Source organism: Bos indicus x Bos taurus, chromosome 28, assembly GCF_003369695.1.
Source record: "Bos indicus x Bos taurus breed Angus x Brahman F1 hybrid chromosome 28, Bos_hybrid_MaternalHap_v2.0, whole genome shotgun sequence".
NCBI lineage: Eukaryota > Metazoa > Chordata > Mammalia > Artiodactyla > Bovidae > Bos > Bos indicus x Bos taurus.
In genome coordinates this window covers 6,043,113-6,056,926 of record NC_040103.1, presented here as the reverse complement: position 1 = coordinate 6,056,926, position 13,814 = coordinate 6,043,113, and the positions used below count along the sequence as shown (strand labels likewise).

At 43.0% G+C, this 13,814-nt stretch overlaps 1 protein-coding gene across 2 annotated transcripts in view; it reads left to right on the top strand.

Annotated features, from left to right (window-relative positions):
• PCNX2 (pecanex 2) overlaps positions 1-13,814 on the top strand; it is a 338,376-nt gene that overhangs the window by 170,641 nt on the left and 153,921 nt on the right. For both annotated transcript variants that reach the window (XM_027530589.1, XM_027530588.1), the window contains one exon: positions 800-977. In XM_027530589.1, the coding sequence (XP_027386390.1) occupies positions 800-977 (178 nt within the window). The remainder of the gene's footprint in view (positions 1-799; positions 978-13,814) is intronic.

Sequence of the window (13,814 nt, the reverse complement as noted above, 5' to 3'; positions counted from 1 at the left end):
TTGTTGATGTAATTTTCAGTGGGGAAAACAAGATCAGAAAGCTTACGTTTACAAAGACAACAAATATGGTGGAAAACATTGGCAATGAATATGTAAAGTAAATACAGCTTTATTGAGACAGTGGGATTTTTCCTTAAATCAGAATTTAATATTAGCTACTGTTACTCAGATGTTAAAGAATCTGCCTGCAATGCAGGAGGCCTGGGTTTGATCCCTGGATCAGGAAGATCCCTGGAGAAAAGAATGGCAACCCACTCTAGTATTCTTGCCTGGAGAATTCTGTGGACAGAGGAGCCTGGTGGGCTACAGTCCATGGCATCGCAAAGAGTTGGACACGACCCAGTGACTAACACTTCTCACTGTTATGGCATTGATTCAGTGAGATTTTGTAAATTTTAAAGGCTCGCACTGAGCAGATGCTAACAAGGACAACCTGCTCTGCTTTCTCACTTGCCACCAAGCTTCCCGTGGAACTTGACAATGCAGTAGCTCCTTCAGATAAGCTCCCAGGAAGCTCTGTGCCCTTGATCGCAAAGTTCTGAGCGCAGTGGGGAAGCTGCCTCTAGTGGCAGAGTCTGTGTTGGCGAGTCCCTTGGGATCCAGTCTCACCCCATGAGATGAGTGACTGAAACTCTGAGACTCAGTTTACTCCTCTGTAAAATGAAGATAATAACCTACCGTCTTGGCTTTTTGTAATGTGCATAACTCACAGTAAGCACTCAAGACACGTGAGCCGTTGTAACTCACCCAGCAGCGTGTGGACCGCCACTGATCATCTCCTTTCTTTCCTTTTCAACAGCTGGGACATTTTTCTGATGGTCATTGCAGGCATGAAGCTGCTGCGGACCTCTTTCTGTAACCCAGTCCATCAGTTTACTCACTTGGGCTTCACAGTGATCTTTTTCCATTTCGACTACAAAGATATTTCAGAGAGTTTCTTACTGGATTTCTTCATGGTGTCCATTTTATTCAGCAAGGCAAGTTAAGCTCTTTTCTTCATTTCAAAATAGAAAAGGTGCATCTCTCACCAAATGCTTTAAGAGGTCGAAACATTGTCTTTAAAACAATTATAGCATTAAATTAAATTGAATTACATATGCATGTCACACTCCCGCTGTCATTTGAGGAGCATTCCCCATGAAATGGATGTCTGTCATGTTATTTGCCAAAAATCACTAATTAGCATGAATTAGCCATTTGTGTTGCTTGAAATTCTGTGATCTTTGTCTCTGTTAACAATCTCTTTGTGGAACTTCCTAGATCTCAAAATGCTTAGAATTAAAAACTAGCAACCAGACTAATTTTCTTTTTTTAAAAAAAACTTACCATTTTGCCTCTGGAGGTAAAGTTTGAGACATGGAACCAGAGACCTGGGACTCTTGGAGTGCTTTCTTTCCCTAGCTTGTCTCAGGTCAAGATTTCATCTGGTATAAGTTCACCCATGGGCAGTGGGAAACCCTAATCACAGTTCAGGCAAATATATGGGAATGCTACTGCTGCTAAGTCGCTTCAGTCGTGTCCGACTCTGTGTGACCCCATAGACGGCAGCCCACCAGGCTCCCCCGTCCCTGGGATTCTCCAGGCAAGAACACTGGAGTGGGTTGCCATTTCCTTCTCCAATATATGGGAATAGTACCTAACATTTAACAGAGGAAGGTGAGCTCCTTGGAATACTGGTCTGAGTGTATGTGCTCTGAGTAATGTAACAAAGCTGGGATGTAAGCAGAAGTTAGGAAAATAATTTGGAAAACTCTTTCCTCACATGCTCCATTTAATATAGCAGGCATGGTTTTCTGCCCTGATAGTGTCCTGTTCCCCCTTTTGGTTAATCATTTTTAAATTCTAAGGTTCTTTTCCTGAATTTCATTTTTAACCTCTATTGAGTTAGTTCTATTAATTTCGCTATTACCTGTCCTTTCCTTCACCTGGCTTCCTCTTGTTCTAAGTGACAAAAATTCAAATATTCCAATTATATCACTTTGGCAGCCCACCCTAGTTTCCACATTTTATTCCCAAGTTTCGGCTTTGGTCTTTAACCCACAAAGGTTTGTTTTCCATTTGTCTGGGTTCTGTTTTGTCTTGGTAAATTTATAACATTTTTCTGATGATTCAAGTCACAGGCTTCTGTAATCTGTTTTTCTTCATTATGTCTAAATGTCCATGATCTCACATAATAAATGTAAAATTGTCTCCTTTTGATCTTAAAAGCATTGATGAAGTTGTAAATAATTTTACTACTCATAGAAGTAAGAGCTTATTATCAGATGCAAAATGGGTTGCAATGGTTTAAATTCCTAACTCTGGCATTATTTATATCTTGACTTGATAATATTTATATTCTTGCCTGAACCCTAGTTTCTTTGAAAATTATAAATAATGATGCCAGTCTCACAAGGTGAGAGGATTGATTAATGTTAAGTAGAAGAGAAGGTTTCGTTTGTTTGAGTTCTACCAGTTTATTGCTACTGACCCATCTCCCTTCACCCTTCTCACTCACACGTGCTCAGACATGTAACCCCATGGACTGTAGCCCACCAGGCTCCTCTGCCCATGGACTTTTCCAGGCAAGAATACTGGAGTGGATTTCCATTTCCTTCTCTGAGAAGAGAAAGGTTTAAATAGCATCTGCTTTCCAAATATGAGGTAGGACTTTTAAAGCCATTTTAAGTAGAAAAAAAAAGTTACACCCTGCTTAGGACGTGAAGGAGTGCGGCTGCTTTTCTGTACTGAACCGTTTGTTTCAATAGCCGCCTGTATTAGTGCCAGGTGCCAGGTGAACAAGAACTTAGCAGAGAAGGGTGAGCACCTCCTGTAATAGTCTTCTTAAGTGATTCCACGTCTGCAATAAGAACAGGGATTTTCATTTGCTGGGGGGATGGCAGCCTCCCCACTGATCAGCCTGCTGGTCAGTTGAGAGATGGTTACTGCTAAGATGCCTGCTAGGGGCAGATGTCCAGATCAAGAGGGCTTGCTGGCAGTAGAGGAAGGATTTATGCAGATCTGTTGTTCTTCTTCCTGTCCAGGTGGGCACTTAGTGCCAGCCTGTGCATATGATAACGAGGAGGGTGAAGCCTGATGGTACACAGTCTGAAACTATTAACAAATTAATAGTTCTTTACTTACAAAGCAGAAACAGACTAATAGACTTAACATACGTGTGATTGCCAGCAGGAAAAGAAGGAGAAAAGAGATAGGCAGTTTGGGATTGACATGTTTAGTTCAGTTCAGTTCAGTTGCTCAGTCATATCTGACTCTTTGTGACCCCATGAACTGCAGCACGCCAGGCTTCCCTGTCCATCACCAACTCCTAGAGCTTACTCAAACTCACCCTCCAACCATCTCATCCTCTGTTGTCCCCTTCCCCTCCTGCCTTCAATCTTTCCCAGCATCAAAGTCATTTTAATGAGTCGGCTCTTCCCATCAGGTGGCCAAAGTATTGGAGTTTCAACTTCAGTATCAGTCCTTCCAATGAATATTCAGGACTGATTTCTTTAGGATGACTGGCTGGATCTCTTTGCAATCCAAGAGACTCTCAAGAGTCTTCTCCAGCACCACAGTTCAAAAGCATCAATTCTTTGCTGCTTGGCTTTCTTTATAGTCCAACTCACATCCATACATGACTACTGGAAAAACCATAGCTTTGACTAGATAGATCTTTTTTGGCAAAGTAATGTCTCTGCTTTTTAATATGCTGTCTAGGTTGGTCATAACTTTTCTTCCAAGGAGCAAGCGTCTTTTAATTTCATGGGTGCAGTTACCATCTGCAGTGGTTTGGGAGCCCAGGAAAAGAGTCTGTCACTGTTTACACTGTTTCCCCATCTATTTCCCATGAAGTGATGGGACCGGATGCCATGATCTTCGTTTTCTGAATGTTGAGTTTTAAGCCAACTTTTTCACTCTCCTCTTTCACTTTCATCAAGAGGCTCTTTAGTTCTTCTTCATTTTCTGCATATCTGAGGTTATTGATATTTCTCCCAGCAATCTTGATTCCAGCTTGTGCTTCATCCAGCCTGACATTTCTCATGATGTACTCTGCATATAAGTTAAATAAGCAGGGTGACAATATATAGCTTTGACATATTCCTTTTCCTATTTGGACCCAGTCTGTTGTTCCATGTCCAGTTCTAATTGTTGCTTTTTGACCTGCATACAGATTTCTCAGGAGGTGGTCTGGTATTCCCATCTCTTTAAGAATTTTCCACAGTTTATTGTGATCTACACAGTCAAAGGCCTTGGCATAGTCAATAAAGCAGAAGTAGATGTTTTTTTGGAACTTACTTGCTTTTTTGATGATCCAGTGGATGTTGGCAATTTGATCTCCGGTTCCTCTGGCTTTTCTAAATCCAGCTTGAACATCAGGAAGTTCATGGTTCATGTACTGTTGAAGCCTGGCTTGGAGAATTTTGAGCATTATTTTGCTAGCATGTGAGATGAGTGCAATTGTGTGGTAGTTTGAGCATTCTTTAGCATTGCCCTTCTTTGGGATTGGAATGAAAACTGACCTTTTCCAGTCCTGTGGCCACTGCTGAGTTTTCCAAATTTGCTGGCATATTGAGTGCAGCACTTTCACAGCATCATCTTTTAGGATTTGAAATAGCTCAACTGGAATTCCATCACCCCCACTAGCTTTGTTTGTAGTGATGCTTCCTACGGGATTAACATGTACACACTGCTATATTTATTTTTCTTTTCTTTTCTTTTTTTTTTATGGTCCAATTTGCCAGACTGGGTTTGCTTGCAGATGGTGCCCAGAATTAAGGTTGTGATGCTAAATTTGGATGTAGTATGAATCTCAGATCTGGTATCTACTCCTGTCTTGTTCTCACTTAAAATGGATAATGAACAAGAACCTACTATATAGCACAAGGAGCTCTCCTCAATGTTGTGTGGCAGTCTGGATGTGAGGGGAGTTGGGGACAGAATGGATACATGTACATGTATGCTGAGTCCCCTTGCTGTCCATCTGAAACTGTCACAACATTGTTAATTTGCTCTACCCTAATATATAATCAAAATTTAAAAAAGTAAAGAAACTCAGTGCTGCAGGCATTTGGGTTCCACTTGCTGTCATCTTTCTGAAGCACCCATGAAAGTGCTAATAATTTCAGAGAGAACCATAGTGACAGCATTCCTGTCTCCTCTAATTGAGGGAGCCTTAGCAAGTGTAATTTGAATAGTCTGCTCTGCTAGGCATAATAGCAGAGTCTAAAAGAAAAAAAAAAAAGCAAGTGAGACAAAAGCTGGAAGAATCAGCATCCTGAAGAAGCAAGTTAGTTCTGAAACATCCCTAGCTCCATCTGATGCCTGCTCACTCTATCTTGACAGAGCAGCATATTTTCTGGAATGAGAAATGAGATCTTATTCCCCAGCAAAAAACATAGTGTAAGAAAGGTCTTTAAGGTCTTCTTGGAAAGACAGACCAGTAGAAATTAGTGACAGAAAACAGTGGTGATGAGGAAGATCACAGTTTTTTGTAAAGATCCTGCCTGCCAACCTCAACTGCTACTTCCTGTTCTTTCTCCACATTTTAAGATATCTGTAAAAAAAATTGTGTCTATTCACATATTTCCTAGAGTTTTTCTAGAAACCTCCAATATTGTTTTTGCAGGGAATACTGCTCTTTAGGGGGATTCATTGCACAATATGAAATTTTGTTTGTTCAGTAGACTCATCAGAGTCTGACTTACGACACATCCTCTCATTTACCATGGCAAAATCTCTAAGCTCTTTCCCTAGCCCAGCTCCTGTACTGCTAAATAGCAAAAGCACTGTTAGCCTGGCAGCCCGCCTTGCAGAAGGGCTGCAAGATGAATGTGGAGACCTTGGAAGGGCCTCCAGTTTCCTTGGAAAAAAGGAGCTGCATGAATATTGGACTTGTTATTATTATCATAAGTCAGTTGTCCCTAATCTTTCAGGCTTTATGGAAAGAAAGATGTGATGTGATTACAGAGAGATGATCTGTGGAGCGAGATCAAAGCTCTGGGATCCAGAGGGTGAAATAGATGGCTTCCAGAGGGCCTGCCTGTATGTTACTCTCTCCCTCCTCCAGTCCCCAAATCCTCCCTGAGGTCTGCAAGATAAATGTTGCCTGGTCTTCTCTGTCCACCAGATCTACTGAAAAGTGGGACATCATGAGATCTGGGCCAGAGTTCAACAGAAGGGATTTAGTTGCATTGAAACAGTCATCTTCCCAGGTGGCCCAGTGGTAAAGAATATACCTACCAGTGTAGGAGATGCAGAGGACTCAGATTTGATCCCTGGATTGGGTAGATTCCTTGGAGGAGGAAGTGGCAACCCTCTCCAGTATTCTTGCCTGGAGAATCCCATGGACAGAGGAGCCTGGCAGGCTACAGTCCATGAGGTTGCAAAGAGTTGGACATGACTAAGCAACTGAGCAAACACATGTATGCTTTGACGGAGAGGATTAAACATTCCTTGAGGATGGGGCTCTTGGATGGGGGAGATGAGCAGCAGAGAGAAAGAAAGGTCCCCACATATTCCATCCTATGATGTTTGATGCTCCAACCACACACCTCTTTCAATTTAACCCCTTTGAAGAGTCAGGCCCTTCTGTCCCCTCTCCCTTAGCCTCTCAATCCCTTTCCTCTCTATTTTCTGCCCCATTGTTACCAACCAGGGTTCTTGGCCTCCTTAATCAATAGGAATAGATCAGAGGGCAGGCAAGGCTTTATTAGGGCCCCTGCTGCAGCAGGGGATGGTGAAAGTGAAAGTGAAGTCGCTCAGTCGTGTCTGACTCTTTGCGATCCCATGGACTGTAACCTACCAGGCTCCTCTGTCCATGGGATTTTCCAGGCAATAGTACTGGAGTGGATTGCCATTTCCTTCTCCAGGGGATCTTCCCAAACCAGGGATTGAACATGGGTCTCCCACATTGTAGACAGACACTTTACTGTCTGAGCCACCAGGGATAACAGTTTCTCTTGCTCACTCTCCCAGGTGGGGAGAGGGAAGCTAGTTCCTTATTTAGGGTGAGGGTAAGGGTGTGTCCAGGAGTTGGGCTGGAGGAGAGGCTCAGGTGGTTTGCTTGCCTTTGGTGTGGTTATGTGCAGGGGCACGCATGGTACCCTGCTTTCGCTGCTGGCTCCTCCGAAGTTGCGGCTGGCTCTCTGGTCTCTGTGTATCTTGTTATCTACAGTTGGCTCTAAGTGTGCACGACCATGCTGTTGCTGTGCAGTCGCTCAGTCATGTCTGACTCTTCATGACCCCATGAACTGCAGCACACCAGACTTCCCAGTCGTTTACTATCTCCCAGAGTTTACACAAACTCGTTTCCATGGAATTGGTGATGCCATTCAACCATCTCATTGTCTCTCACTGCCTTCTCCTCCTGCCGTGAATCTTTCCCAGCATCAGGGTCTTTTCCAGTAAGTTGACTCTTTACATCAAGGAGCCAAAGTATTGGAGCTTCAGCATGTATACACACACAGTTATTGTGTAATATTGTGTACAAGTTAGTCCCTTGTAGTTTCTTTGTATTCTGTTGCTTGAGGAGACATTCATCCAGGTACAAGTGTTGCCACAAAGGGTCCCAGGTTTCAAACTGTCTCACCAGCAGTCATTGTTTGAACGCAATGAACTTGTAACATCTTGGATATGCGTGGATCTTTGGGGGACAATAAAGCATGATCCAAGTAAGGACATTTGGTTGTGACAGGAACAAAGGTGACAGAGGTTTCACGCCCTCCCACTGGTGCTGAACAAGTTCTTGGAAATCATCTTGTCTTGAAATTTTTAGTAATTTTTAGTTGGAGAAGTAGTACTTGAAAAAATAGTCCTGCCAGAGAATCATTCTGCCAACATTTCCAAATTGTGTTGCAAATGAAATTCTAAAGACTGTTTCATATATGATATTATACATATTTCAATGCCATTCTCCCAAATCATCCGACCCTCTCCCTCTCCCACAGAGTCCAAAAGACTGTTCTATACATCAGTGTCTCTTTTGCTGTCTCGTATACAGGGTTATTGTTACCATCTTTCTAAATTCCATATATATGCGTTAGTATACTGTATTGGTGTTTTTCTTTCTGGCTTACTTCACCCTGTATAATAGGCTCCAGCTTCATCCACCTCATTAGAACTGATTCCAGTGTATTCTTTTTAATGGCTCAGCCAGTCCAGGTTCGATGCACGATACTGGATGCTTGGGGCTGGTGCACTGGGACGACCCAGAAGGATGGTACGGGGAGGGAGGAGGGAGGAGGGTTCAGGATGGAGAACACGTGTATACCTGTTGATATATGGCAAAACCAATACAATATTGTAAAGTTAAAAAACAAAAACAAAAGAAAAAAAAATAAAGACTGTTAGAATGGGGGATAGCACTTTTACCATTTATGATGTTAAAATTGATGGGTGAGGTGGTTTTTACATAAAGCTGTGTGAATGATGGCCCCAGAGCCATGATGAGTGGCTATGTTCTGGATGACTGCAATTAGCACTCAAGTTATTTGAAATTGGTTTCTAAATGGCATTTTCCTTTATTTTATGTATCCTGGTACAAAGTCTCACCTTAAAATGGAGCCACATCTTGGGGAATGAATGCTTCTACAGAACTATTTTTTTCAAAATACTTTGTTTTAAAAAGTAATTGTTCATTTATTGAGCATCTCTTACATGCCAGACATTGGACTAGACGCAGAGATGGTTAATAATATGAATGAAGCAGCCCTTATTTGGTGCTTTCCATAAGCCAGGCACTATTTCCAGCACTCCGTGTAGATGGGCCTGCTTAATCTTCACAGCAGTTTTGTGGCTGGGTACAGTTCCTTGTACAGATGAGGAAACAGAGGTGCAGAAATCAGGTTAATTGCCCTGAAGTCTCACAGCTATTAAATGATAGAGCAGGATTCTGCTCTGAGCCTATACTTTGTCACCACCCTGTTTGGGGACTCTGGAAAGAAGCCACGTGAGTAAAGGGATCATTACAGTAAAGTATGACAAGGGAGGTGGCTGGGGTAGAGCATTTCAAGAGTATACGCAAAAATGGTACCCCATTCCTCTAGAAGAATCAGAAACAGGGATGCTTCCCTTGACCTTTGAAGAAAGAAAAGAAGGTGGGAAAAAGTGAGCTAAAGCAGAGGAAACTGCCTGTGCAAAGACACTGAAGTGAGAGAGGGCTTGGCACGCTCCGGAAGCTGCCAGATACTTGCCACGTGTGGGATGTGGGGAGGAGAACGGTGAGAAGGTCAAACTGGAGGTGCCGTCATGAGGCAGATCAGAGAGGACTGAGCGTGCCATGCCCCAGAGTGTGGACTTTATTCCTATTAATATATCTGCTGAAGATTGTCAGGCAGAGGAATCACAGGCTCAGAACTGCATTTAGAACATCTCTTTGTGGGAGAGAATGAAAGATAAGGAAGCGTGGAGTCTTGGCAATTGGGTAGATGTGTACAGTAATAAGCCAGGCCACTCATAATGAGGGCTTGGGCAGCAGAGGCAGAAATGAGGACAGCGAGAAGGGACGAATCCAGAAGGTGTTTAGAAGGTGGAGCTGATAACGTTTAGTGGCTGTGGGGATGTTGAGGGGCGTGGATGTGGGAAGAAGAGCCATGTCTAGGAGTGTTCACATCTGGTACTCCAGTGATTAGGTGATCTCATTAATTAGGGCCAGAATAAGAAGACATATGGGGGGAAATGTTGGTTTTAGGTGTGCTAAATTGTGGAATGAGATGCAGTGGGGACCAGAAGTAAATACCTGGGGACAGGATGTCTTCCAGTTTAAATATTTTAATTTACCTCAGAGTTATAAATGTGTGCTCAGTTTAATAAAGTTAGAAAACCAATGGAAAAGTACAGATAGTCCATCTTTATACACATCTCTCACTTCTTAACTCCCTCCTCTCTCTAGTGATAACTGTTGTAGACATTTCAGAATAATTCCTTCTACTCTGTTTTCCTTCACACACACAGACACACCACACACCATTAGTTGTTCAGTCGTGTCTAAGTCTTTGCAACCGCATGTATTGTAGCCCACCAGGCTCCTCTGTCCATGGAATTCTCCAGGCAAGAATACTGGAATGAGTCCCATGCCCTGCTCCAACACACATCACACACACACAAAATCTAAAATATTAATAAGGTCATTCTTTACACATTTCACTTACTTTTTTTGCTTAAAAATACATCTTAGAGAACTTCCATGACAGTATGTATAACATTGCCTCTTCTTTCTATGTTGCATAGTATTCCATAGCACACACCATATTTTGACTAGCCATACCTCCATTGAAGAGATTTAGTTTGTTTCCACCTTTTTTCCCTGTGGTAGTTGGGGTTTCTGTGTTCACAAACTTCAGAAACCCAGATGTAACTGGCATAATGAAAAAGGGGGATTTATTGGTTCACATAACTAGAGCTTCCCAGGTGGTGCTAGTGGTAAAGAACCTGCCTGCCAGTTCTGGAGACATGAGAGACAAAGATTCCGTCCCTGGGTTGGGAAGATCCCCTGGAGGAGGGCGTGGCATCACACTCCAATATTCTTGCCTGGAGAATCCCATGGGCAGAGGAGCCTGGAGGGCTACTGTCCATAGGGTTGCAATGAGTCGGACATGACTGAAGTGACTCAGCACACTCACATGCGTACCTGATGGTGTGATCCAGAGGCTTAAATGACACTACCAAAATTCTGTTTTTATGTCTCCTCTTCTGGCATCATTCTTAGTTTGGTTCTTTGTTTATAGAATTCATCCAGCTAATAATCCCAGAAAGAAGAGAAGGCATCTCTCCTAGAGTTTTAGCCTAGGTCTTGGGAAGAATCTCATTGACTCGTTTTGTGTCCGGTGTTCATTCATGAACTAGGTACAGTGGCCAGAGGGATGCAAGCCCTCAAGTCACTGAGGTGTGGCTCTTGTCTGCCCCTAGAGTTCTAACCAAACTTTAGAGACTGGGAGTCAGAGACGGAAGAAAGGGAGAGCAGACAAGAAGTATCAGATGCCAGTACATTCAATTTCATAACTCACATAGTGCTGCACATGAGTGTTTCCAGAAGATAGATCTCTGTGATAGGAGTTGCTTGGTCAATAAGATGTACAGGATAGGGTGTCCACAGAGAATCCTTCCAAAAGACATCTCTGCTTCCAACCTGGATGGTCAGCATTTAAGACTTAGGTGGAGGAGGAACAGAAGTGACTCATGAAACAAGGTGAAGTACAGTGAAATGAGAAACAGGAAAGGAAATGCTTTCAAGAAGGAAGGAGTGATCAGCAGTATAGAGGCTTCACAGAAGTCAAAGGCCAGGACCGAAAAGTGCTCTTGGTATAGTGGGTCCTCCATGCCTGTTTGTAAATGACAAAGTATACCCACTGACCACAGGTATAGTATGCTATTCCATGGAGCTGCATTTAAGAGAAAGTTCCACAGTCACAACCACTTTCAGGCTGTTAATACTTAATTAGCTTAGAAAAGGTGAATGGCTTTAGACATGCCATTCTAGTTGTGTTTAAAAGGTCTAGTCCACTTGCCAGGAATAAACATGACATATATGTGTGATATGAAGGGCTGGAGTACAATGTTTACTTAATGTCACCATCTCTGTGTTTAAAATACAGGTCTTGACACTTAATACAAGAATTGAGTTCTTTAAGCATCTCCAGCTGGGATGCTATAGACAGCAGAAGTTATTTTCTTTAGTTCCATTACCTTAGTGTGGCTTCTGTCTGCCTCCTCTGAGTTTCTTTTTTTATTTTTTTTAAATTTTATTTGTTTTTCCTGAGTTTCTTTTTTTTTAATAGCATATCTCTATTTATTTATTTGTTTATTTTGGCCCTGCTGTGTGACATGCAGGATCATAGTTCCATGATCGGGGATCAAACCGGTGCCCGCAGTATTAGGAGCACAGAGTCTTAACCATGAGACTGCCAGGGAAGTCTCTCATCTGAGTTTTTGGTGGTATCTGTACCGCTTCCTCCAGAGGGTCATCATGTGGACTAGTTCCTGATATCCTGAAATAAGGTGGGGGCTGGACCATCTCCATGTTATTGTTTTGGTTCAGTAATGTTGACAGATGCTCCATTTTCCATTTTCAGTTGATTTGTAGGTCATTTTTCCCTCACTGTGTTGAAGAATGGATTTATCAAGTTGATTGATTTCTTTATAATTCTGGAATTTTCAATAAGATTGTCTCACAGCTTTCTCTCTACTAGATAAGACTCACTCCATCAGCTCTTTCAAGGCTTTGCTCAGATTTGACCTTCTTAGTCAGATCTACCGAGACCACCCAATTTTCATATTGCAACTTGTCCCTGCTACACCCAGCCTCCCCATCTAGTCACACCGCAATGTGTTACTTTTTGCTGTACCATTTATCACCTTCTAACATATTCTCTCTTTCTCTTGTTTTTCATGTTATCATCTTTTCCACCAGATGGACAGAAATCTTTGTCTGTTTACTGATATGTACTAATTTCCAGGACAGGGTCAGGCACACAGGGGGAAAACAAAAAGCCTCTGTGGAGTGTGGCATGGTGCTCTTCTGCATGGATGGGTCAGAAACTTACCCAAAGCCACTCTTTCACAGAGCCAGGCATGATCTTGATCCTATCCCCAGAATGGCCAAGCCCAGAGTGAAAACTGGTTTGCAGAAGGTTCACCAAACTATTACAGGAACGTAGCACACCTTCCAGACTCTCAGGGACCCATGTTCACGGGTCATGGCCACCCAGGATGGTGCAAGAAAGAAGTTCATAGGGTCTGCACTCTGTCCAGAAACAAAGAACACAGTCTTATGTGTCCGTGTTCCCAAGAAGACTGGAAACTCCTCGAATGGTGGGACCGTGGGTGTGCTTATGTTTCCTGCTTTCTTCAACATCAAGCAAAATGCAGGGTCCCGGTTAGGGTCAGGGTTAGGGGTTAAGGGTTAGGGTCAAGGTTAGGTGTTAGGGGTTAAGGTCAAGGTTAGGATTATGTGATTTAATACATATTAATTGCATTCAGTTGAGAGCACAAAGATTGAAAAACTGGTTTGTGAGATATGAAATCCTAGCTTGGATGTGGCGGCTGGGTGATGTTTTATTGTTCTAGAGAGATGGTGATTCACAGAGAAAGGGAGGGCAGCACATGGAGGAGGGGTGTTTTTAGGCTGGGCATGTGGATTACTTAGCACTCCCTCCTCGGGCTTTCTGTGGTGTGTGTTTTGATTTTCTTGGCTTCTAATAAATCTTGTTTAGCTGCCACGCTGCTGCCTGCTGTCCCGTTCACAGTGGGGGAGTTCACGCATGACCAGCAGAGCTGGCTGTTCCGCTGTGAGTGTGTTGCTCAGTGCTCCCTGATCAGCTGAGCCCTTCTCGCAAAGTTGAGAGGGCAGAACACAATCTGTTTCACGCTGTATATCTACCCCATTGGTGACACACTGATGTCACTCAGTTGGCCAGCTCACGGCATGTGGCCCCACTGTGATGCCACTTTTAACTGTGTCATATAACTGCTGGGAAGCACCTGAACAGCCCCAAACACCCTTTTAGTCAAGATTTATAGCCCAACACATCAACTTTCTTGTCTTCCACTCCCCAGGACAATACCCCCATACCAGGGGAATGGGTTTCCCTTAACTCAAACCATACAAGTTCCTGTAATTCATCTCCTGGAAAGGGATAGAGGGCTGGAGTGAAAGCTAGCAGATTGTCTACACCTCAGCCTTCAAAGTAAGGGTCTGTTTTTCCTTCCCATTTAGGACTTCAAGGCTGGTGTGCAAGAGTTGTATCTTTTCCCCTCATTTTTCCTTTTTTCTCATGCCAGAGTATACTGTAATAAATACATGGAGTTAGTCATGTTGTTCAAACATCAACATAGTC